The sequence below is a fragment of the Phyllobates terribilis genome, unplaced genomic scaffold (assembly GCF_046119375.1).
Source record: "Phyllobates terribilis strain yellow unplaced genomic scaffold, ASM4611937v1 Scaffold_7__3_contigs__length_470593459, whole genome shotgun sequence".
Taxonomy (NCBI): domain Eukaryota; kingdom Metazoa; phylum Chordata; class Amphibia; order Anura; family Dendrobatidae; genus Phyllobates; species Phyllobates terribilis.
Genome location: NW_027362767.1, coordinates 50,797,206 through 50,822,910, shown reverse-complemented (window position 1 = coordinate 50,822,910; position 25,705 = coordinate 50,797,206). Strand labels below are relative to the sequence as shown.

At 44.9% G+C, this 25,705-nt stretch overlaps 1 protein-coding gene across 1 annotated transcript in view; it reads left to right on the top strand.

The window, feature by feature from the left end:
* Positions 1-22,545, top strand: part of LOC141153589 (cholesterol 24-hydroxylase-like) — a 60,167-nt gene extending 37,622 nt beyond the window's left edge. Inside the window, exons 2-15 of the mRNA XM_073638539.1 lie at positions 2,304-2,381; positions 3,341-3,422; positions 3,651-3,721; positions 5,061-5,147; positions 5,989-6,127; positions 6,307-6,420; positions 16,851-17,007; positions 17,784-17,846; positions 18,246-18,318; positions 18,405-18,489; positions 20,603-20,713; positions 21,599-21,687; positions 21,771-21,837; positions 22,290-22,545. Of these exons, the coding sequence (XP_073494640.1) occupies positions 2,304-2,381; positions 3,341-3,422; positions 3,651-3,721; positions 5,061-5,147; positions 5,989-6,127; positions 6,307-6,420; positions 16,851-17,007; positions 17,784-17,846; positions 18,246-18,318; positions 18,405-18,489; positions 20,603-20,713; positions 21,599-21,687; positions 21,771-21,837; positions 22,290-22,439 (1,366 nt within the window). The 3' untranslated portion in view covers positions 22,440-22,545. The remainder of the gene's footprint in view (positions 1-2,303; positions 2,382-3,340; positions 3,423-3,650; positions 3,722-5,060; positions 5,148-5,988; positions 6,128-6,306; positions 6,421-16,850; positions 17,008-17,783; positions 17,847-18,245; positions 18,319-18,404; positions 18,490-20,602; positions 20,714-21,598; positions 21,688-21,770; positions 21,838-22,289) is intronic.
* Positions 22,546-25,705: the final 3,160 nt, after the last annotated feature.

Genomic DNA, 25,705 nt, shown 5'->3' with positions numbered 1-25,705 from the left:
CTGTATTTTCATGACTTTGAAAATTGTACATTCACACTGAAGGCATCAAAACTATGAATTAACACATGTGGAATTATATACTTAACAAAAAAGTGTGAAACAACTGAAAATATGTCTTATATTCTAGGTTCTTCAAAGTAGCCACCTTTTGCTTTGATGACTGCTTTGCACACTCTTGGCATTCTCTTGATGAGCTTCAAGAGGTAGTCACCGGAAATGGTTTTCACTTCACAGGTGTGCCCTGTCAGGTTTAATAAGTGGGATTTCTTGCCTTATAAATAGGGTTGGGACCATCAGTTGTGTTGTGCAGAAGTCTAGTGGATACACAGCTGATAGTCCTACTGAATAGACTGTTAGAATTTGTATTATGGCAAGAAAAAAGCAGCTAAATAAAGAAAAACGAGTGCCCATCATTACTTTAAGAAATGAGGGTCAGTCAGTCCGAAAAATTGGGCAAACTTTGAATGTGTCCCCAAGTGCAGTTGCAAAAACCATCAAGCGCTACAAAGAAACTGTCTCGCATGAGGACCGCCCCAGGAAAGGAAGACCAAGAGTCACCTCTGCTTCTGAGGATAAGTTTATCCGAGTCACCAGCCTCAGAAATCGCAGGTTAACAGCAGCTCAGATTAGAGACCAGGTCAATGCCACACAGAGTTCTAGCAGCAGACACATCTCTGCAGCTGTTAAGAGGAGACTTTGTGCAGCAAGCCTTCATGGTAAAATAGCTGCTAGGAAACCACTGCTAAGGACAGGCAACAAGCAGAAGAGACTTGTTTGGGCTAAAGAACACAAGGAATGGACATTAGAACAGTGGAAATCTGTGCTTTGGTCTGATGAGTCCAAATTTGAGATCTTTGGTTCCAACCACTGTGTCTTTGTGCGACGCAGAAAAGGTGAACGGATGGACTCTACATGCCTGGTTCCCACCTTGAAGCATGGAGGAGGAGGTGTGATGGTGTGGGGGTGCTTTGCTGGTGACACTGTTGGGGATTTATTCAAAATTGAAGGCATACTGAACCAGCATGGCTACCACAGCATCTTGCAGCGGCATGCTATTCCATCCGGTTTGCGTTTAGTTGGACCATCATTTATTTTTCAACAGGACAATGACCCCAAACACACCTCCAGGCTGTGTAAGGGCTATTTGACCAAGAAGGATGGGGTGCTACGCCAGATGACCTGGCCTCCACAGTCACCAGACCTGAACCCAATTGAGATGGTTTGGGGTGAGCTGGACCGCAGAGTGAAGGCAAAAGGGCCAACAAGTGCGAAGCATCTCTGGGAACTCCTTCAAGATTGTTGGAAGACCATTTCCGATGACTACCTCTTGAAGCTCATCAAGAGAATGCCAGGAGTATGCAAAGCAGTCATCAAAGCAAAATGTGGCTACTTTGAAGAACCTAGAATATAAGACATATTTTTAGTTGTTTCACACTTTTTTGTTAAGTATATAATTCCACATGTGTTAATTCATAGTTTTGATGCCTTCAGTGTGAATGTACAATTTTCATAGTCATGAAAATACAGAAAAATCTTTAAATGAGAGGGTGTGTCCAAACTTTTTGTCTGTACTGTATATACATACGGATTTTCTCATAGCCAAAATGGATGATTTTTAGAGGTTTGGCTGGTGAGACCCAACACCAATCCTGAGAATGATTTTCTTAGAGTCCCGTATGTAAACAAAGTGATAATATTGTGTGTGACCACCACCTCTCCATTCACAACGAGGACTTTGTGATCTTGTTCCTATACGAATGTAGGTCCCACATTTCCCCATATCAGGCAGGTCCCCAGCGTTCATACATTTATAACCTATCTATGTATAGGTGATATATATTGTTTATGTACCAACCACATTAAAAGGGTTCTATCACTTAATGATGTCAAAGATTACATGTTTCCCCCACTGATTGCTTACTGTGTCTTTGTCCCATGATATTAGTGCTCCACCTTTTCTCCTTTCACTTGACCTTCAGTCTCGCTCCTGGTCATGTTCTTTATCAAAAATACCAACCCAACAATAAAACTTGTCTTTCTGGTTGTAGCAGTTCTAACCAGCTGCTGTTTAGAAAGCAGAAGTGACTGTTACATATCACTATTAATGTGCTCCATACATATAGACAGGTACAAAAGTTCACCATTTTGGAGGCATTTTCCAACATGATTGTTGCAAAAATACTAAAATATCAGCAATAATATACCCATAGTTATGTCCTAAGACAGCCTTAGTAACATCACCAAAGTGCTAAGTAATGTATTATAATTAATAATAAATAATGTAGATTTTCTATATCTTGCAGTTTTCTTTTTGGACACTCACCCACAATAATTAAGATGATGAGGAATAACTTGGTCGTATACGACACCTTTCTGGAATGGTAAGTTATCAGACTGGTGATGATTCGTAGTATGTGTTGCCATTGCCCAAGGACCAGGCAAGTATTTTTTGCTCCCAATCCCAGGAACTATTAGCATTCCCTAAGTCTTCTCCAAACTTCAACTATTGAACCCCTTAACTTCCAAGCGTATGTATTGTAATTATTTGAGGAAAATACTGATGTAATTACAGTTTGTGCTTTGACCTCCCAAGTTTTTTTTTCTGCTTTTTGCTAAAATATTAAAAATGTAAAGTTATACGTTGGTTTATTTTTTTTGCTTATTATTACATTTTTTATGTAACAGTCTATTACCCTATCCCTTATATTAACCTTAATCCAATGCCAAGCCTTAAACCTAGTAAGGTTTAGAAAATCTGTAAAAATATAAAAGCAAGCTCTTAGTTTCAATTCAGTCTTTCAAGTACTTGATTCAATATTGTCCTCATTCATTAGTTGCTCAGCTTCTGTCATATTATACAGAGCTCAGTAGTTGAGATGTTTTTCATAGGCTGCTGCGCTTTGCATAGGTCGCAAATGAGATAAAGCTCATTTCATTATTCTGAGCTTTGTCATTCTGGTCGCCGCCTATGCAGAGGGCAGCAGCCGATAACAAACTCAATAGCATGTTGCACTTTGCATAAGCAATACTGGGCTTGTATTCACTGTCACTAACTTGACGGTATTGAACAGCATATGGGATGGGCCGGGAGGCAAAATTTTGCAACCCATTTTTTTATATTATTTCACCCGGACTGGAATTAAAAAAAAAATACTCAGTCCTTAAGGTGTTAAAGGTTTATTCCCCATTCGCCTAACATTCTTTTTACTCCTTGTTTTAAAAAAAATTAGGGTTATAGACATTTTTATTTGTTTACCTAATTTATTATGTGTTTATGCAAGTTTTTTTCTCTTCTATCCACACACTTTTCTGTAATGCCATAATAGCATTTTCTTTCTAGGGCTGAGAAGTACGGTCCAGTGATACGGGTTAATGGATTACACCATGTAATGATCCTTGTTCATAGCCCAGAAGGAGTTAAGGCAAGTGGTCAAACATATCTAAGTAGTCAGATAAGTCACAAAGCACTCTGTGCCACTTATTGATGTTTCTAAGATGTCCATGTGTTTGCCCATGTCAACAATGTCCATCATTGCTTCATATCTACTCCTCTATAATTAGATCTTATATATATACAGATACTTTTTTTTTTTTTTTTTTAATAAATCCTAGCTTTAATTCATGGTTTAATTTTTTCTTTCATTTTACAGGAATTCTTGATGTCACCAAAATACCCAAAAGATCCTTTCTATAAACGTATTGAAAATTTATTTGGAACAAGGTAACAATGGTTTACAGAACGTGTCCTCTTTAGAAGCTTTGCTTTAATACATCAAAAAAAAAAAAAAAAAGGAACTTTGTATTTATTTTGGTCAGAAGAAAGCAGCTTTAGACTCATCATATATGTATTTTAGGGTATGTGCACACAGAGTTTTTTGAGGAGCGTCTTAGAGCAGGTCTGTGTAGATAAAATGCTTGAAAGACTTTTCCTATTAATTTCCATTGTAAAACGCCATGCTGGTCACATGTTCAGTCTTTTGAGCAATTTTCTTCCATTTCAGGTTTTGAGAAACCACTAGTAGAAAAAAAGAAGGTGCATGTCACTTGATGGAGTGTCCTGATGAACACTCCAAACTAGGCATAGTCCAATCAATATACTGCAAAAATATGTCAGGAGAAAAACTCTCCAAAACACCTTTTACAAACAAAAATAAAATGTAATTGTCCTTGTGTTAATTTATTTTTATCAATTAACAAAATGCAAAGTGAATGAACAAAAGAGAAATCTAAATCAATAATACAAGTATAAATACACTTGTACTTGCACACAGTTTTTGAAGAAACTCCTGAGGGATTTTGTTCCAAACATCTTGAAGAACTAACCACAGATCTTCTGTGCATATAGGCTTGTGGATGATAAGCAGTTGTAATAATTATTTTATCCATTTTCTTAGGAATGCATTTCATTTTATATTAAATAGCAATAACCGTAAATGTTAATATGTGTCGACATGATGGTAATAACATGGAGAATTCATTCAACAGCTTATTTAATGTGAAATTTCAACAGCAAATATATATTTTTTTATTTTACTCACTTTTATAGCGCCATTAACTCTGCAGCGCTTCACAAACATTATCAGAACTGTCCCCATTGGGGCTCATAATCTTCATTCCCTATCAGTATGTCTTTGGAGTGTGGGAGGAAACTGGAGAACCTGGAGGAAACCCACACAAACACGGGGAGAACATACAAACTCCTTTCAGATGTCGTCCTTCTAAAAACAAAAATGAAAAAGCCAAAAATTGTTGTTTTTTTATGTATTTGCATCACTAAAAAATTCTATAAATTCACAGTATGCATATACTTGAAAATAGCTACTTATAATAATACAATTTCTCTCGCATAAAACAAAGCTTGATGCAGCCATGTCAGTGGAAAAATAAAAAGTTATGGCTGTTGAAAGGCGGAAAGGGAAAAATTAAAAAAAAAATTATCTGGTCTTTAAAGGGGTTTTCACCTGTTGTTCACCTGCCTATATATTGTGTACTGATTAAACTGATAAATTATCTAGTGCAATATTTAACACTTTTTATCTTTTTTTTTATCCATTTTAAAGATTTATGGGACAGGGTCTACTGTCGGATCGAGATTATAACCATTGGCACAAACAGAGGAGGATTATGGACCCAGCATTCAGCAGAACGTAAGAATGTCTTTTCAATACCTCAAGACTGGATAGTATGAATACACTGCCGCTTCTTCCACAGATGACCACTTTAACTGTTTGACAATGGGTTTTTAATACCAGATAGCTTGTTTAACCTGATCCCGACATGTGACATGCATGTATATCACATGCCGGGTACGGGTGTATGGCTGAGGCTCAGGAGTGGAGCCCACACAATACCCAGCCGATGCCATGTAACAAAAAGCTGAGCTTCAATTACAAACTCTAACAGTAGCATTAAAGGTAGGCGGTCCAAGGGGGCACTGTAAAACAAAAACAAATGGAACCTCCAGAATTGCTGTTTTTTTGCTGCACCTCCCTCCAGAAATATAATAAAAAGTGATCAAAACATTGTGTGTACCCCAAAATGACATCAATATAAACAACAGCTCGCCACTGAAAATATAAGACCTTTCACCACTTTCATCGACAGAAAAAAATAAAAGCGAATCAAAAAAATGCTTATTTTTTTTACGAATTTTAGAATTTTAAAATATATTGAATGCTGTAAAAAAAATGTCAGAATTGTGGTGGGATTTTTTTTTTTTTTTGCTATTTTCCCGTACTTGGAATTTTTTTTCCAGCTTTCCAGTATTGGTGTCATTCATAAATATAACTCTTTACGCGGAAAAAAAGCCCTCATGTGGTTATATAGACGGAAAAGATAATAAAAAGCTATGACTCTTGGAAGAAGAGGAGAAATAAACGAAAGTACAAAAGCAAAAATTGGTTTCAGTATGAAGGGGTTAAGAAGTATAAATGTAAAGTATACAAAGAAACAACATGAGAACTCAATGTCCTTACCTTCCTTTCAAAGTTACCTGATAGGATTGATGGGGACTTTCAATGAAAAAGCAGAAGACCTGGTGGAGAAGCTGGGGGATAAGGCAGATGGAAAGTGTCAGGTTGGAATGCACGAGATGCTGAGCAGACTCACCCTGGATGTCATTGCCAAGGTACCTATGGACAATCCTAAAATTTGTGCCTGAAAATATCGGAAAACTACTTATAAGAGTGGTCCGTACTTAAATACACACTACATATCTGCCCCATGTGCACATAACCTTAACACCCTTGAAAGTTAGGAAAGTTTTTACTATAATGAACCTTTTTTCTTATTATTTGCCTTTAACAGGTCGCCTTTGGGATGGAGCTGAACTCTCTTCATGACGATCAGACGCCATTCCCCAGAGCGATTTCATCTGTGATGAAAGGAATGATTTTCGAGACACGAAATCCCTTGGCGAAGGTATATTTTATACGTTGCAGACTTATACCCTACCCAGCGGGGAGGCAAACACATATAGCCATTAATCCCTTCACGAACAGGCGAATTTTCATGTTTTTGTTCTTTCGTTTTTTTCCCTTCTTTTCTTCTAAAAACGATACATATTTTATTTTTACGTTGACATCAGCATGTGAGGATTTGTTTTTCTTTGAAATACGCCATTCATTTTACCATATGATGTACTGAAAAACGAAGTGAAATGGTGAAAAAAATGCCATGCCGTCATTTTTGGGGTCCATTTTTAGTGTTCATTTTGTGGTAAGAAATTACTTGGTAACATGATTCTCTCGTTCAGTATGATTACAGGGGTAGCTAGCAGATACTGTGGGAGAAAATAAGTATTTGATACACTGACGATTTTGCAAGTTTTCCCACCTACAAAGAATGGAGAGGTCTGTAATTTTTATCGTAGGTACACTTCACCTGTGAGAGACAGAATCTAAATATAAAAAAAAAAACAGAAAATCACATTGTATGATTTTTACAAAATTAATTTGCATTTTATTGCATGAAATAAGTATTTGATGCAATAGAAAAACAGAACTTAATATTTGGTACAGAAACCTTTGTTTGCAATTACAGAGGTCAGATGTTTCCTGTAGTTCTTGACCAGGTTTGCATACACTGCAGCAGGGATTTTGGCCCCCTCCTACATGCAGATCTTCTCCAGATCTTTCAGGTTTCGGGGCTGTCGCTGGGCAACATTCAGTTTCAGCTCTCACCAAAGATTTTCTATTGGGTCCGTGTCTGGAGACTGGCTAGGCCACTCCAGGACCTTGAAATGCTTCTTATGGAGCCACTCCTTAGTTGCCTTGGCTGTGTGTTTTGGGTCATTGTCATGCTGGAAGACCCAGCCACGACCCATCTTCAATGCTCAGTGGTAGATCGGCTCACTTGGTTGCACACAGAGGTACACAGGAACACTGTCTCTTTAAATCTACTGGGGTAGAGGGCTCCGACTGTAACCACTTTTGGACAAGGTGCAGCAGATCAAACATTTGGGAGCGAGGGGTTTGTCACGCTGATAAACCAACGGTGGACACGTTGTGCCCTGACAGACATTGTCACCCCCAAGTGCACCAAAATTTCTGTTTTCAATTTTTCATATTCTTTGGCATCCTGTAAAGCCAAATCATAGTAGACCTTTTGTGGCTCCCGCGTTAAGTATGGCGCTCTGGCGGGAGTTTCTCTATCTTCAACCCCTTCACAAACGGTTAAAAAGGCCTCTATGTCATCACCCGGGGTCATTTTCTGTAAGGCTCTCCTCACCGCCTTCCGGACAGAGAAATCAACAGCTGACAATGAAGTCTGAGCCGCTGCCGTGCCACGAACCGCCTCTGTGAGTAAATCAATCTGCTGCGGTTGTCGACTCTGTTGCTGGTACTGTTGGAGATGATGGTGCTGTTGCTGCTGCTGCTGCAGCTGTTGCGTAAGCAGCTTATTTGTCTTCTGTTGTGCCAGTTGTTGCTGCTGCAGCGGCTTCTGCAGTTGCTGCTGTTGGAGCTGCTGCTGCCGATGCTGTTGCTGCTACTGCTGCTCCCGTTGCTGCTGGAGCTGCTGTTGCTCCCAGTGCTGCTGGTGTTTGCTTTGGACCAGGTGCTTGTGACTTGCCCCCTGGGCCGTGGGGCACTCGGATCCGGGCAATAGGGAGCGATGGGAGTAGTAGTGGCAACCCGGTTCCGTGGCTCAGGGTGGTCAGGCCAATGGTAGTTCGTTATATTGATTATGTCCGACTACGCCACCCGTGGATTGCGGTTATTAGGAACCGCCGCTGCTTGCAGACCGCTGGGGCTGATGAGGTGTGCAGCTAGGGTAGTGTGACTCCCCACGGGAAGAGTGCGGCCCCAGGGCAGTATAGTGGATGGTGGGAGTGATGGAAGTGCTGGAGGAGCAAGGAGCACACAGACAACAGGTTGCAGTCCAGGGTCTTTACTAAACAGGTAAACTGACCCACAAACAGTCCCAGCTAGGAGGGGACCTGGATGTCTGAGAGCAACGGGGAAATTGGCCCTGGTCAGGGTGAGGGTGTAGGCCTACCGTGCTTTCTGCGCTCCTTCTGGCTATCTCCTCCTGATAGGGTAACAGCCCACGTTTCCGAGCTTTCCGTGTATTCTCGCCTGTATGGCCTGCGACGTGGGTTCCTTTCTGCTCCCAGCCTTGTACGGCTTTACTGGTCCCTTCGGTTGTGGCAGGGCCTCCAGGCTTCTTAGGCCAAGGAATGTACAGTCCCTTGCGGACTGGTTCTCTGCTGGGGGATGTGGAATCCTTCCAGCCTCAGACACCAAAGTCTGGTAAAGCTAAGTCTTTCTCTGCCAAGACAGGCTCTCTTCGCCTCTTGTCTCTGGCTTGTGGCTCTCTCCTACTGCCACACTTCCTCTTAGGTGCAATCAACTTTCTGTCCCTGCTCCACTCTGGGACACGTCTCAAAGCTGAGACAGGCAATCCAGTTCTCTCTAACCCTGTCCCCAGTACCAGCTTTTATAGGGGCAGCCTGCTCCCCCTACTGGCCTGAGACAGGAGGCATTGTATGCTAATGTTCCCCTGACCAGAGAACCTCCCCCTTGCTCTCAGACACAGCTTTATTTACACTAGTGGCATCCAGGTAGGGTGACACATTCCCCCCTAGTGAAATTTAGTACTCCGGGACTAAACAATAAACAAAGACAATATGCATAACAATAAAACATTAATAGACAGACGACGCACAAATTGAGTTCTTAAGGTCACAGTGTGGCCTGTGACCGGGTGTCCATATCACCAACCCAACGGGGAGCCTTAACCAGGTGGGGGTCTGTCCTACCCCAAGTCCTTCACAGTCTTAGTTCATTCCTGGGTTAGGCTCAGAATGCAGTCCACACAAGGTCCCGGTTATAAAAAGTCCATAACCTGTGAGTCCTTACGGTTGCTGCAAGAGACTGAAACACACTATTAATAAACATGCAGGTAACTTTGGCAAACAATTCAACATTTGGCAACAAGGTTATTTACAATCTTAGTACACTCTATATTCTCCAGCGAGCGGGTATCTGTCCCTTTGTGCTCCTGGTTGACCTCCTTAACCCACTGTCTGGTGGTGGACTGACTTGGCTTTCCCTACTAGCGTTAGGGGTACAGCTACTAGCTGGGTGTACAGGTAGGGCAGGCAGCTGTCTGCGGGATCTTTGGCTTACCGCAGGCATGGCAGGCTCACTGTCAGCAGAGGGTTGACTCTCCTGGGCTGCTGGTACAGGCTCTTCTGCCTCTGGAACCGCTTGCTCCTCTTCACCTTCCGGCTCTGGTGTTGGTTGTTGCTGTGCCGGTTGCAGGAAATGCAGGACGGGTACCACTATGGCATCATTTATGCGAGTCCAGGACTGAGGGAACTCTCCGAGAACAGTGCTGATCATTTCTTCCTTGTCCTCTGCGGGTTCAAGGTCACTCTGATCCTCTTCTGCACTACGGAGTTGCTCGGGGCACCTTTTGAGGTGGTCTCTGGAGACGACACTAGTGGTTTCTCCTCCGTCCTTGGTGATTACGCACACCTTTGGGTTGTCGTGGTCAGACTGCAGTACGGTGTAGGGTTCCCTTTCCCACTGGTCGTCCAACTTATGTAGCCTTCTTTTTCGCTTTAGGACTTGCTCACCAGGTTCTAGGGGACCAGCAGGGGCGTGTTGATTGAAGAGTCTTTCTTGCTTCTCTCTCACCTGGGCCAGGCTCTTCTCCACACTCTCCTGTACCTTCTTGTACTGCAGTTGCCTTTCCGTATCCCAGTCCGCATCCGGGGAGGTGTCCTCAGGTACTAGGACTCCCATCTCCAGGTCTACGGGCAGCTTACCTGGTCTAGCTCGCATCAGGTAAGCCGGGGTGCAGTTTGTAGCATTCACCGGGATATTGTTGTACATGTCTACCAGGTCCGGCAACTTTTCTGGCCACAGGCTGCGTTCCTCCAGGGGCAACGTCTTCAGGAGATCAATGACTATATTGTTCATCTTCTCACACATCCCATTGGTTTGGGGGTGGTAAGGCGTTGTACGAATCTTCTTACAGCCATAGAGGTTGCAGAACTCCTGGAAGATTTCAGCTTCAAACGCTGGACCCTGGTCTGTCAGGACCTGTTCCGGATACCCGTGTGGACGGCAGAAGTATTGCTGGAGGGCTCTGGCCGCTGTTTGGGCTGTCAAGTCCTTTACCGGGACCACCACTAGAAAACGGGAATAGTGGTCCACGATTGTCAGGGCATAGATGTATCCAGACCGGCTTGGAGCCAATTTGACGTGGTCCAGAGCTACCAACTCAAGAGGCTGCGTGGTGACGATGGGCCTCAAGGGTGTCTTCTGGCTGGTGCGGTCCTTCCTCCTCAGGTGACAAGGGCCACAGTCTCTGCACCACTTTTCTACTGCTCCTCTCATGCCGACCCAAAAGAACCTTCCTCTTAGTAGGAACTCCAGTTTCTTCCAACCGAAGTGCCCCGCTCTGTCATGGTAAGCCCCCAGGACCATAGCTGCATCCCGCCTTGGGACCACGACTTGCCAGGTCAGCTCGTGCGTCCGGTGGTTGACAATCCTTCTGCACAACTTGCCTTCGTAGAGGAACAGCTTGCTCTTCTCCTTCCATAGCTGCTTGGCTTCCTCTGGGGCATCTGGATCTAGGCGGGCGTCTTCCCGGGTCAGCAGATCTTTCACCAGGCGGACAGCAGGGTCACTATCTTGGGTTTCGGCCCAGCTGTGGTGAGGTAGGGGATTCATCATCACAGTTGTTAGATCCTCCTCCTTCACGCGGTGAGAGTGTTGAGCGGCTCCATACCGGTGAAACGCGGGGAGTTCTACCTCTTCCAGCTCTTCTGGGTCTTCGTCACCTTCAGGTAAGTGAGGCATTCTTGATAGGGCGTCCGCGTTGGCGTTGGTTTTGCCTGCCCGGTACTTGATCACGAAGTCATAGTTGGAGAGACGGGCCATCCACCGCTGTTCCAGGGCACCCAGTCTTGCATTGTCCAGGTGTGTCAACGGGTTGTTGTCCGTGTACACGGTGAACTTTGCGGAGGCCAGGTAATGCTTGAAGCGTTCTGTCACGGCCCACACCACCGCCAAGAATTCTAGCTTGAAGGAGCTGTAATTCTCCGGGTTCCTTTCGGTGGGCCTCAGCTTCCGGCTGGCGTATGCAATCACCCGTTCTCTGCCCTGTTGGTTTTGGGACAGTACGGCTCCCAGTCCCACATTACTGGCGTCAGTGTGGAGAATGAAAGGCTGGCCATAATCAGGGTAGGCCAGGATCTCATCCCCTGTGAGGGCCAACTTTAGCTGGCGGAAGGACTCCTCTTCCGGTTTATCCCACTTGAAGGGTGGCTTTTGACTCCTGGACTTAGACTGTCCGATCAGGAGGTCCTGCATAGGAGCTGCCATCTTAGTGAACCCGGGGATGAACCTTCGGTAGTAGCCTACCAACCCGAGAAACTGTCTCACCTCTTTGATGTTCGAGGGGCTTGGCCAGCTCTTGATTGCCGTGACCTTGTCAGGGTCGGGGGCCACTCCTTCCGCGCTTACCACGTGCCCTAGGTACTGGACCTTTGGTTTCAGCAGGTGACACTTCGATGGTTTTACCTTCAGGCCATAGCCTGCCAGGGCTTCGAACACCTCGGCCAGGTGCTTGAGATGGTCCTCGTAGGTCTTCGAATAGACGATCACGTCGTCCAGGTAAAGGAGGACCGTCTCGAAGTTTCGGTGCCCTAGACAGCATTCCATCAGCCGCTGGAAGGTCCCTGGTGCGTTGCAGAGCCCGAAAGGCATACAGTTGAATTCGCTCAGTCCCATCGGGGTGGTGAAGGCGGTCTTCTCCTTGTCAGCCTCTGCCACAGGAACCTGCCAGTACCCGCTAGTAAGGTCCAAAGTAGAAAAGAAGTTAGCAGATTTTAGTGCGGCTAAAGACTCTTCTATTCTAGGCAGCGGATATGCGTCTTTGTGGGTGATACGGTTGATTTCTCTATAGTCCACGCACATTCTCATGGTGCCGTCTTTCTTTTTGACCAGAACCAAAGGGGCTGCCCAGGGGCTACAGCTGTCTCTAATAACCCCAGCTTCTTTCATCTCTCTTAGCATGCCCTTTGCGTTCTGATAATGTGCAGGGGGTACAGGTCTGTGCCTCTCTTTTATTGATGGGTGGCTCCCTGTGGGGATGTGGTGTTCTATCCCTTTTACTCTGCCGAAGTCTAGCGGGTGCTTACTAAAGACTCTCTCGTACTCCTGTACCACCCGGTAGACTCCTTGTTTTTGGTGCAGGGGAGTGGAGTCAGCACCCACGTGGAGTTTCTGGCACCAGTCCTCTTTTTGTTTCTGGGAGCCATTACCCTCCGCCTGAGGGGATGGAGGCAAGGGTTCCACGGCCCTGATAGCTTGGTGTTCGACAACAAACAGTTTGGCGAGTGTAGCGTACCTAGGTAAGTGTACTTCCCTCTCCCCAATGTTGAGGATGCGGACGGGCACCCTCCCATGACGGACATCAACCACCCCCCGGGCTGTCAAAATGGTGGGCCTGCTGTCTGAGTACACGGGTTCTACCATGGCTTGGTAGTCTCTACCTCTCAACCCGATTGCAGTCCGACACCAGATCATCATTTCACTTTTGGGAGGCATGGAAATGGGGAATGGATCACTGAGTCTTACGCTACCGATCTCACCACCAGACAGTTCTACCTGCTGCCGTCTCATCAGGGCTTTTATCTCCTTGTTGAGGACTCTCTTTTGGCTGGAACTAGCATTCACCGCCACCTGTTGTAGAATTACAATTACTTCTGAAAGACAATTTTCAATGATGTTAGTACCCACAGTTATTTTAGGGTGACTTTCATGACGGTCAATGTCCACAATAATCACTCCCTGTGCCGGCAGTTCAACTTTACCAATTTTAATGGTCATCTCCTTGAACCCCATCTGCGGCACGGGTAAGCCATTACTGGCGATGATGCTCAAGTTACTGTCTGGATACCGTGTGATATCAGCATCAGTCCAATACTGCTTAAAAAGTACATAAGGGATTGCGGTTACTTGCGACCCAGTATCCAGCAAGGCGCTCATGGGGATACCGTCCAGCACCACGGGTAAAACCGGGCTCCCCCCAACGTACTTATCACGCCAATTATAAGGGCCTGGTGATCTTATGCCTGGGGGTCGGCCCTCTGCCCCAGGTTGGACCCGTTTAAATTACAGTACCTGGAAATGTGTCCGGGCTGGTTGCATCGACGGCAAATGGGCTGTCCATCCTCTGCGTAGCGGTCTGTGGGCCTCCCTCGGAACGACGGGATCCTCCTCTGTCGATGCCACGGGACATCCTCCGGACTTGAAGCCAGCTCGATGGGTCTTGACGGGTCCACTTGCAACGCCTGGACGGTCCTGGTCAACGCCGCGACGCTCCTGGTCAGCTCCTGGACTTGGTGGTGCAGGCCTTTCGACGGGGCTTGGTTCAGGGCCTGTGCATCAGCCTCCACGGAGTCCATAGAGGAGGGCGCCGCCTCCTGGTGGTAAGTGATAGCAGGGCGCCGGGGGTTTATAGCGCCACTGGTTGCAGATTCACGGAGCACCCTTATGGCCCTGTCCTTAAATTGGGCAAAGGTCAGGTCGGGGTTCTGGAAGAACATGAGGCGCAGCTGGGGCCTGTGGGCGCTGGACAGCAGACCCTCTATGAATTGTTCTGTTAGCAGCTTATCAGTTTCCTGCACACTGCCAGGGTCAGTTTGTTGAATAGCCCTCAAGGCTTCCTGCAGATTTAGGGCATAGTCTCTGATGCTGTCCTGTGCCCGCTGCTTACATCCATAGAACCTCATTTTAATTTCAGCGGAGGTACGTGTATCAAAGGTACCCCGCAGCCGGGCCAGAATACCCTTCACAGTCCCTTTCTCCTCAATGGGCCATGATTTTACCTCCCTTTGGGCTGCGCCAGTTAACTGCCCTGTCAATATGCTGACCTTCTGTTCCTCTGTCAGGGGGTAAACTTGGAACAAACTATACAGTCTTTCCTTGAAGTCAGTTAGGGCATGGGGCTCCCCTGAGTATTTGGGCAGCCAGGCCGCTCCAGGGATGTAGGGCAAGGAAAAGGGCATCACCGCTGCTGCAGCTGCGTTGGTGGTAGTGGGCGCCTCTGTGTCCGACATCTTTCTACCCCCCTAGTGAAGTGTGGCCTACCTTCCGACGATCCTCTTCTGTAGGCCGCGGCTCCGCTGCTGCTGCTCTGGACGAGGACCTGGCGTCGCACTCCGATGACGTCAGCGTCGCTCTCTCTCCCTTCCAGGACCTTGCGCAGCGTCGGTGCGTGGGGCGGAGCTTCGGATCTCGCGCGGTTTTGACGTCCACGCCCCTCTTCTTCCCGCGCGGCGTCCTGAAGATGGCGTCCGATGGCGGGAAGCAGCTGCGGATGGCGGGAAGACGGCAGAAGACGGCGGGAAACGGTCCAAGATGGTGTCTGATGGCGGGAATCGGCTCCGGATGGCGGGAAACGACTCCAGACGGCGGGAAACTTCTCCACAGGTAAGTTTACAACAGTCTTTTTCAGGCACGCACTACCCGGTGGTTGCGGGCACAAAATCCTGCCGACTACGCCAAAGCTGACTCGCCCCCTGGGCCGTGGGGCACTCGGATCCGGGCAATAGGGAGCGATGGGAGTGGTAGTGGCAACCCGGTTCCGTGGCTCAGGGTGGTCAGGCCAATGGTAGTTCGTTATATTGATTATGTCCGACTACGCCACCCGTGGATTGCGGTTATTAGGAACCGCCGCTGCTTGCAGACCGCTGGGGCTGATGAGGTGTGCAGCTAGGGTAGTGTGACTCCCCACGGGAAGAGTGCGGCCCCAGGGCAGTATAGTGGATGGTGGGAGTGATGGTAGTGCTGGAGGAGCAAGGAGCACACAGACAACAGGTTGCAGTCCAGGGTCTTTACTAAACAGGTAAACTGACCCACAAACAGTCCCAGCTAGGAGGGGACCTGGATGTCTGAGAGCAACGGGGAAATTGGCCCTGGTCAGGGTGAGGGTGTAGGCCTACCGTGCTTTCTGCGCTCCTTCTGGCTATCTCCTCCTGATAGGGTAACAGCCCACGTTTCCGAGCTTTCCGTGTATTCTCGCCTGTATGGCCTGCGACGTGGGTTCCTTTCTGCTCCCAGCCTTGTACGGCTTTACTGGTCCCTTCGGTTGTGGCAGGGCCTCCAGGCTTCTTAGGCCAAGGAATGAACAGTCCCTTGCGGACTGGTTCTCTGCTGGGGGATGTGGAATCCTTCCAGCCTCAGACACCAAAGTCTGGTAAAGCTAAGTCTTTTCTCTGCCAAGACAGGCTCTCTTCGCCTCTTGTCTCTGGCTTGTGGCTCTCTCCTACTGCCACACTTCCTCTTAGGTGCAATCAACTTTCTGTCCCTGCTCCACTCTGGGACACGTCTCAAAGCTGAGACAGGCAATCCAGTTCTCTCTAACCCTGTCCCCAGTACCAGCTTTTATAGGGGCAGCCTGCTCCCCCTACTGGCCTGAGACAGGAGGCATTGCATGCTAATGTTCCCCTGACCAGAGAACCTCCCCCTTGCTCTCAGACACAGCTTTAAGTACACTAGTGGCATCCAGGTAGGGTGACACACTTGATCAGCTCCTCCATTTTGTCTGACCGCTGTTCCATGCACACCGCCGCCTTCACCCAGGACAAGCAGTGTTTCCACAGACATCACACTTGCTTCCTGGGGATCTTGCCTGCACTTCTAACACCTACTGTGGTAGATCGGCTCACATGGTTGCACACAGAGGTACATAGGAACACTGTCTCTTTAAATCTTCTGTGCTTTATTAAAAGCACTGTATAAGCCACTGCATTGTTAGTAACACAAACACGGCCTTCCCGGCCTAACAGGAAAACAAAACATTATGTCGGGCACAGTCCTTGTTGGTAATCACCGACTTCAAGAACAAAAGCAACCCAATGTTTAGCTTTCCTTAACATGCACACCACAGCTCCAGAGCTTGTGCCTCCAGGCCCTTCCCACACCAAATGATCCAAAAGGCTGTGATTTTATCCTCTGAGTCCCTCCCTTTCTACAGGTGTTTAATCATATAGCACTAAGATGGATGATTAACCCACTCATGTGCTGGAACCTTTTTCCTATGTATAATTACTCTGTTGTTAGTGCAGGTGCTGTCTCTATAACACATCTAGCACCCGCCGAGTATTGAGTATCCTCAGCTCCTTAATCCACCGTATACACCTGCACCCAACATACAGTACCTGTCAAAAGTTTGAAAAAAATGTTTTTCCTTTCTCTTGTTGGAATGTGCACATTATAGATTCAGACTGAAAGCATCAAAACCACTAAGAGACAAATTTTGAATCAAAGAGTAAAATAAACAATATGTGTCACAGTGACCATATTATAAAGTGATGTTTCCTTCTCTAGTATACTCCAGGAAAACAGGCCTTCATCAGAGACGTCAAAGAGAATATCCAACTCCTGAGGAAAACTGGACAGGAGTGTATAAAGAGAAGGACGAAGGCAATTCAGGACAGAGAGGACATACCTGTGGATATCCTCACACAGATTCTTAAAGGGGCAGGTATGTCCTGAGAAAATGTCATTATAATGAAGGGCGTCTTATGTCAGTGTTACTCTTCCATCCTTAATAATTATAATTAAAAAGGAATATTAATCCAATAAATATGCTATACACCTCATAGTGTAACATAAGAATTCAGTATTAATGAGTTACCTAAACTGGTTCTCTAGAGGACCTATTAGCAGGTCAAAACTTTCCAGTATTTGCTCTTATTATAGTCACGCTGCTCCTCTGAGTATTTTTTTTTTCTAACTCCGCCATACGGTTCCAGAAAGAGATTTTTATTTAGTGCTAATTTTTATGGTCTTGAAAAAGGGGGCATGGCTCGCAGGCGAATTATGCAGAGCAGTCTGAAGACACGCCCCTGAGGATCAGGTGAGCCACACCCCCTTGGTAAAGTCTATAAAAATTAGCACTGAATAAAAAGGCCCATATCTGTGGAAGCGTATGGCGTATATATATAAAAATAACATACTCAGGAGAGCAGCGAGAATGAAATAAGAGCAAAAACTGTCCACTTTTGACCTGGTATTAAGGCTTCTTTAAGCATTACAATACTAATAATGTACGGCATCACGTACTGATCGTAAGAGTTCAGATGATTGTAAATACATAGATGATAGATATTTTTTTTGAGTGGCCTTGTTACAAATGCAGTCTCCTCCTCTGAGCCATAAGAGGGGAGATCAGAACTGCCCAAAGTCTTGGCAAGATGTGCACATAATATACTCATCCTACTTTTATGATGAAATGATTCTGGTTTCTCATTATCTCAGAGTTGGAAGATGACTGCAGTCAGGAAGATTTAATAGATAACTTTGTCACATTCTTCATAGCTGGTAAGTAATTATTTCTTTCTTTCTATCTATCATCTATCTATATCTCTATCTATCTATCATCTATCTATTATATCTATCTATCATCTATCTATCTATTATCTATCTATCATCTATCTATTATCTATCTATCTATCTATCTATCTATCTATCAATCATCTATCTATTATATCTATCTATCTATCATCTATCTATTATATCTATCTATCTATCTATCTATCTATTATCTATCTATTATCTATCTATCTATTATCTATCTATTATCTATCTATCTATTATCTATCTATTATCTATCTATTATCTATCTATCTATTATCTATCTATCTATCTTTCTATGTATCTATCTATTATTTTATCTACATGTTAGTAAGAGGTGGAATATTGATTTGCACATATATTCAGGGCAAGAAACAACGGCCAACCAGCTTTCCTTTGCGGTGATGGAGTTAGCGCGTAACCCAGAGATCCTGACGAGGTAAATCCACTACGTTCAGCAATGAAGACGTTTCTAGTTCTGTCATTACATTAATACTTGAACTAATAATAATACTGGTTCCTCAGGGTCCAGGCTGAAGTGGATGAAGTTATTGGCTCCAAAAGAAGCATCGAATACGAAGACCTTGGAAAATTGCAATATCTGTCCCAGGTACTTGTAACAGAAAGATCTTTATTTTCATATCTGCTCCAGATAGTAAATTTCTATTTAAATTTAGTGAATTTCAACTAATGAACATCAGACGTTGATTTTTGTTGCTTTTGAATTGTGGCTCAACAGAAAATGAAAAAAAAAAAAAACTAATGAAAATGGCCCGGACAAAAATGATGGTGGACTTAACTTAATATTTTGTTGCACAACCTTTTGAGGCAATCACTGCAAATGATTTCTGTGACTCTCAGTGAGACTTCTGCGCCTGTCCACAGGTATTTTGGTCACTCCTCGTGAGCAAACTGATCCCGCTGTCTCAGGTGTGATGGCGTCTTCTCCAGACGGCAGCTTTCAGCTCCTTCCACAGATGTTCAGCTGGATTTAGATCAGGGCTCATAGTAATCACTTCAGTCCAATGCTTTGCTCTTGGCCATTCTTGAATGTTTTTACCATTGTGTCATTTTCAAGTTGGAGGACTCATGACCTGAGCAGCACATTTCACTCCAGAATGACTTGATAGTCTTGAAATTTCGTTGTACATGGCACAGATTAAAGACTCCCTGTGTCAGAAGCAGCCCGAAAACATAACCGAAGCTCCTTCCTATGTCACAGGACGTACAAAGTTCTTTATCTTGTATGCTTCATTGTTACATCTGTGAACATAGAGTTCCAGCTCCAGTTTTGTCTCATCTGTCCAAAGGACATTCTTCCAAAATATTTGTGGGCTGTCAATATGCATTTTGGAAAATTTCAGTCTCACTTTTTTATGATTTGCTTTCAGCAGTTGTTCCCTCCACAGTCAACTTCCATGAAGTCCACTTTGGCCAAGACTTTGCAGGATGGTATAATCTGACACTGATGGACCTTGACCTTGGAGTTCACATCTAACCTAATCTTGGTTGTTATTCTTGTTGTCCGTCTCTTCAATTTGCCATCAATTCTCCCCTTGCAGCCACATCCATAGAAGTTGGCTACAGTCCCATAGACCTTAAACTTCTAAATAATATGTGCAACTGTAGTAACAGGAACATCAAGCTGTTCGGAGATGGTCTTATAGCCTTTACCTGTTTAACATTTTTGACCATCATTTTTTCTTTCGAAACTCCGGAGACAACTCCTCCATGTTCGTTGTGGTGCACACCATGATACCAAACAGCATATTGACTACTTTTCACCTTCTAAATATGCAAGTGACTGATTATAAGTTTGTAGACACCTGTGATGCTAATTGCAGGACACAACTTAGTTTAACAGGTCTCCATGATCAGATTATTTTCAATCTTTTAGGGGGGGGGGAACCATCATTTTTATTCAATTTTCATTAGTTTTTTTTTATTTTGTTGAGCCACAATTCAAAAGCAATGTCTGAATTTTATTAGTTAATATTCAGTATATTTAAATTGAAAAATATTTTTATCAATTTCAAATTATTTCAGTGACCATTGTGGGCTTTTCTTTCTTTAACAGAAGAGTGCCAACAATTTTGTCCATGTGTTGCACAAAATATCCACAGGCTGCACAGAGTATTGTCGGTAATCCGTGGCCGCCAGACAAGAGCCCTGTGAAGCTCCTCCTGCCTGCCGGCATTCCCAAACACATCTTCTGATTAGTAGGCTCTTTGCAATGTCATTGTGTCGGTTTGACTCACACATGACATCATGTTGGATCCACTAATCAAAAGAGATGCCAGCTGGTAGTAGATTACTGGCCTCTGTACTAGGCCCTGGTAATCTTTTCACTCCACTCTACCAAATAGTGGCTACAACATTTTTTTTAAAAAAGTTTATTTCAGCTAATGATATTAAAGCTACATTTCCCTGTGTTTTGATATTATATCAAGGAGTTATACAATTGCAAGGCACATTCTTCCTCTAAGTTTTAGAATCAAAATCTTGATGAATATTAGAAAGTTGCATCCCATCCTATTTACAGTCCATTAAGAAAAGAGGATTGAAAGAAACTTATGAGCTGCCACAGCTACCGGCCTTTTCACTTGAGTTTTTACTAATAAGAATGACGGCGTAACTTTGTAACTTTACAGACAAAAACAAAAAGCTGCTCTGTGTTTCTTTCCGCATTTTATAAGAATACAACTAATTTTTTTCTCTAACAGGTCTTAAAGGAAACATTGAGGTTATACCCTACAGCTCCTGGGACATCAAGAGCCCTAGAAGAGGAAATGGTAATCGAAGGAGTGAGGATTCCTCCCAGAGCAACTTTGGTGGTGAGCCATAGACTGTGGAGATCCAGTGTATTCCAGAAGGCTTGGCGTTGTCACTTTGAAAAACTATAAATGCAAAAACTCAGTACATTTGCTTGTTTCAGCAGTTTGACATTTATTTCAGTTTTTTTTTTTCGTAAAAACTATTGTGCTGTCTTGCTTTTGCTTTCTAGTGCATTATTAAAAAAGAAAACAAGGTGGAAATATAAATGCAATAGGAGGACAGACACTAGCTATACCATACACATGCCCAGTCATGCTAGGTTTGGCATTGCTGCTGACACCTTACCTATGTCACTCTCCACCTTTCAATTGTATTATTCCCAGGCTACTACTACTCATCTTCTTCAGTCCTGCAGCTATGTAAAATAATACTCTCTGGTGTATTTGGTCAATGTTTTATGGTTTTCTCTTCCTACCTCTTTTGCTGACCTGTGATCTCTGACATCCTCTAACAATCCTAAATCACTCTAATAAGGCTGCTGCATTCCCTGCCTCATCTTTTATACAGGCTATGATAGTCTCTTCAGATTGGCTTCGCTATATAATTTGATGTGATAGCTGTAAGCCATTATTGTTAAACCCACGCGTTAACGCCTGAGCTGATGGTAGCCATCTGTGACTGATGCAGTCTACTGCAGTGTGTAAGAAGGCGGCGAACATTTTGCACAAATCGATTCGCAACTTGTCTGAATTTGCCGGAACCTGTGAATTTCATCAAATTTAATTCAAATTCAATTTGCATAAAATCAATTTAATCACTACTAGTCATAACTTTATGATACTACTAGTAAATAGTTTATGATGAAAGTTGATGTATTTTAGGTCTTCATTAAATGTGAGCAGTATATGGTATTAGAAGGTGTTAACACCATTTTCTCTTTGTAGTTCAATTCTTATGTCATGGGCCGGATGGAGAAATTCTATCATGATCCATTGGTCTTCAATCCAGACAGATTTCATCCTGACGCTCCCAAGTAAGTGTCTCGTTCGTTCTCGGATATCATCCTTATTGCCCTGTGTATTATGCAGTGAGTACATGACTATTTTTGGTTTGCAGACCTGGCTATGCCTACTTTCCATTTTCTCTCGGACCACGATCATGCATTGGTCAAGTATTTGCCCAGGTGAGTTCAGATTAAGAAGTGAATAAAAGTGTTCCTGGGAAGAGATTGCTCAAGTAGAACAATATTTTTTGAGCTTGTAGATTTCCTTACTGACATTATTGGTATTTACTATACAGATATGTTACATTTTAAGGTTCTAAGCCTGCAAACCAATGTCTTGCTGTCCCATTCCATGGTATTAGATATTTTTGGCTCGCGAATGCAACCTCAATAGGGAGAGGGGTTTAGGCAGCTGTCAGACACCTCTGGCAGCTGCTTATCTCCCTTGAAGAAAAAAAAAGGATCAGGTATGTTGAAACCCAGTTAAAGTACTACAAATGGAAGACCATCTGAGAGAAAAGACACCACCAAAATGCTCAATATGGAAAAAGAAAGTATCTTCTGGGCATGTACAAATTTAACGACGCACTTCACTTCCCCCATATAATGTCTACGTTCTCTCTCTTGTACAGATGGAAGCGAAAGTTGTAATGGCCAAGATTTTGCAGAGATTTGAGTTTGAGCTGGTGGAAGGACAGAGCTTCAGAATTTTGGATAATGGGACTCTTCGTCCTTTGGATGGTGTAATCTGTAGACTTAAACTTCGAGCGGAACAAAAATAAAAAAAAATAATCAAAAACTCAAAGAAATTAGAACAAAAGTCAGATAATATTTTGTACATCACAGCATGGCCAGACTAATATTGGACTAAACAACTACAAGTGCTTTACATGCTTCAATGTCTATATACACTAGATACTGAATTTAAGCATGGTAATATTTGTTACAGGTACAACTAAATAAAATAATTGTATTTAAAGTATGTATTTTTTCAACAAACAGTGAATGTATAACATTATAGGGCATGACATTTGTGCCATTGTACATTTTGTTTTAAAGGCTTGGAGGAGTTTTGTCACACATGACCAATGGATCTGTATCTGTAAAAATGTACATGCTATAGGAAAACTGGAGATATTGCCCAGGCTTTGTTCTGGATTTCACTACAGATTCTACCATAGCATTAGAAAGAGTCAAATCCATGGCCAAATCCTGGCTTTTCATATATTAAAAACAACCATCATAGCTAAACTTTTTACGTATACAGTGGGGAAAATAAGTACTTGATACACTGCCAATTTTGCAAGTTTTCCCACCCACCTAAGAATGGAGAGGTCTGCAATTTTTATTATAGGTACACTTCAACTGTGAGAGACAGAATCTAAAAAGAAAAATCCAGAAAATCACTTTGTATGATTTTTCCATAATTAATTTGCATTTTATTGCATGAAATGACTATTTAATCACCTAACAACCAGCAAGAATTCTTGCTCTCACAGACCTTTTAGTTTTTCTTTAAGAAGCCCTCCTACTCTGCACTCATTACCTGTATTAATTGCACCTGTTTGAACTCGTTACCTGTATAAAAGGCACCTGTCCACACACTCAATCAATCACACTCCAACCTCTCCACCATGGCCAAGACCAAAGAGCTGTCCAAGGACATCAGGGACAAAATTGTAGACCTGCACAAGGTTGGGATGGGCTACAGGACAATAGGCAAGCAGCTTGGTGAGAAGGCAACAACTGTTAGCACAATTATTAGAAAATGTAAGAAACACAAGATGACTGACAATCTTCCTCGGTCTGGTGCTACATGCAAGATCTAATATTGTGGGGTAAGGATGATTCTGAGAAAGGTCATGAATCAGCACAGAACTACACAGGAGGACCTGGTCAATGACCTGAAGAGAGCTGGGACCACAGTCTCAAACATTACCGTGAGTAACACACTACGCCGTCAGGATTAAAATCCTGCAGGGCATTCATGGCTCCCCAGGTCATGCCAGCACATGTCCATCCTTCCCATCAAATACTTATTTTTCCCACTGTATAAAGCACCAGAACCAAGGTTATAACATAAATGCAGCACTAGATCCAAACTCATTACTAAAATACAGTACTAGAATCAAGATAATAACATATGTAGCACCCTGAGGATTCGGCTGCTACAGGGGTATTGCACCTCAATCCAGAGGTGTGATATTCCACTCCCGGGTAAGGATGGAGTGTGGAACTGAGCTCGGTAGGCTGCATGCACTACACACATCCCATTTCCGAGGAACAGGCCGACGGTACTCCCACTTAGAAATGTGCAGGTACGACCGAGTCTGTTCCTGGCTGGAGTGGGAGGGGGGTGGAACATCCCAAGTAGTGTAGGGGCAGATAGGGGGAGCAGCCTGGGTAAAGATAGGAGCTCATTGGGTGCTGGTCACTGAGCTCACACATAGAGGGTGTATATAAGGTGGGCACCATCAGAGATCAGGGTCAGTCTGTCAGAGTCAGAGGAAGAGGAGCAGAGAAGCCCTAGAGAGAGAGAGAGAGGAGAAAGAAGGAAAGACCCAGAGAGGGGACAAAGAGAGGACTCTGAGAGCCCAAATTCAAGCTACGGGTGAAGAGTCGGCATCAGGGTACCGGAACCCAAGCTGGTGGGGGCAAAAACACACCCCAGCCAGAGACCGGAGGCCGTGGGCAGCGTCTGCCACGGCCACCCACCACATCCACCACGAAGGCATACCACGTGGAGGGTCAGGGAACCCAAGGCCAAGGGTCACCCAACAGAAGGCCCGAGGGAGCTGGACCTGGGTGGATCAATAGTGGGGACGGCCAGAGAAAGGACAGAAGGAGAGCTCAGGGTCACGCTCCGGACTCGCTTGGGGGTTGGCTGGATCCAGGACCTGGTGGACGCAGCACGGCTCGGGAGGTCACTTGAAGCTGGAGTGACCGGAACATCAGCAGTGAGTAAATACCCTAAACTGCACAACCCGACTCTGTCTTCCTTTAACATCTATGCTGCACCACCACAACCCCCATCCTCTGCACCTGACCCCTGAGGCTATACCCCACCCGTTGGGGGTTATACCACCAAAAGCTGCACCTACACCATCAGCCTCAGCGGACCCTGCTGCAGCGGCGGCCATAGTGACCGCAATACAACGGGTGGCGTAGTCGACAATAAAGAACTTATAACATCTGTAGGACTGCCACATACAACTGAGTTTGACACCCTGGGCACGGACTGGGTCACAGCCACTCGGAAGACTACAACCCCCATCTGATCCGGCTCCGGATATTCCCACTAAAGAATATGGCCCAGGGGGCGCATCAACTTTGGCGTAGTCGGCAGGATTACGTGCCCACAACAACCGGGTACTGCGTGCCTGAAGAAAAGAACGAGTTTACCTCAAAAAGAAGTCTCCTGCCGGTTCCGGAGGGTCCCCGCCATCGGACCCCATCACCAGTCGATTCCCGCCGGTTGTCCGCCATTAACAGCTTTTTCCCACCATCTGCAGAGTTTCCCGCCACTGGGAGACGATTCCCGCCATTTCCAAAGGTTTCCCGCCTTGTCAGAGCGGACGCCATTATGGGCGTGCCAGAGGATGGCAAGAGGCCACCTCCCATCGTGGGCCAGGACCGAAAATGGCGCCAAAAGTGGAAACCGCCCCCACCAACAGAGACTGTGATGCTAGAGGTGTCTGTCAGCGTGAAAGAACAGCCCCTGGAGCTGACAGTCACCAAGTGGCCCCGGGACCGCCCTCGAAGGGGGAGGAGACGAAAGGAGAGAACAAAGATGGGTGTCGCCTGGAGCAGTCTAGAGCGAGCGCACCCGGAGGCAAGAAGCCTGGAGAAGAGTTTCGGAGGAGCTTACCCGGAGATGGCGAGAAAGCAGAGCAGCACCGGCCCGCTGGCCAGGAGCCTGCTGGAAACAACTGTAGAAGAGCAGAGCAGCACCGACCCGTTGGTCAGGAGCCTGCTGGAAACAACGACCCCACTAGGCCTAGTGGAGGTCCTAGCACAGCTCCCCCGAGACCGGGAGTGTGCGCAGACC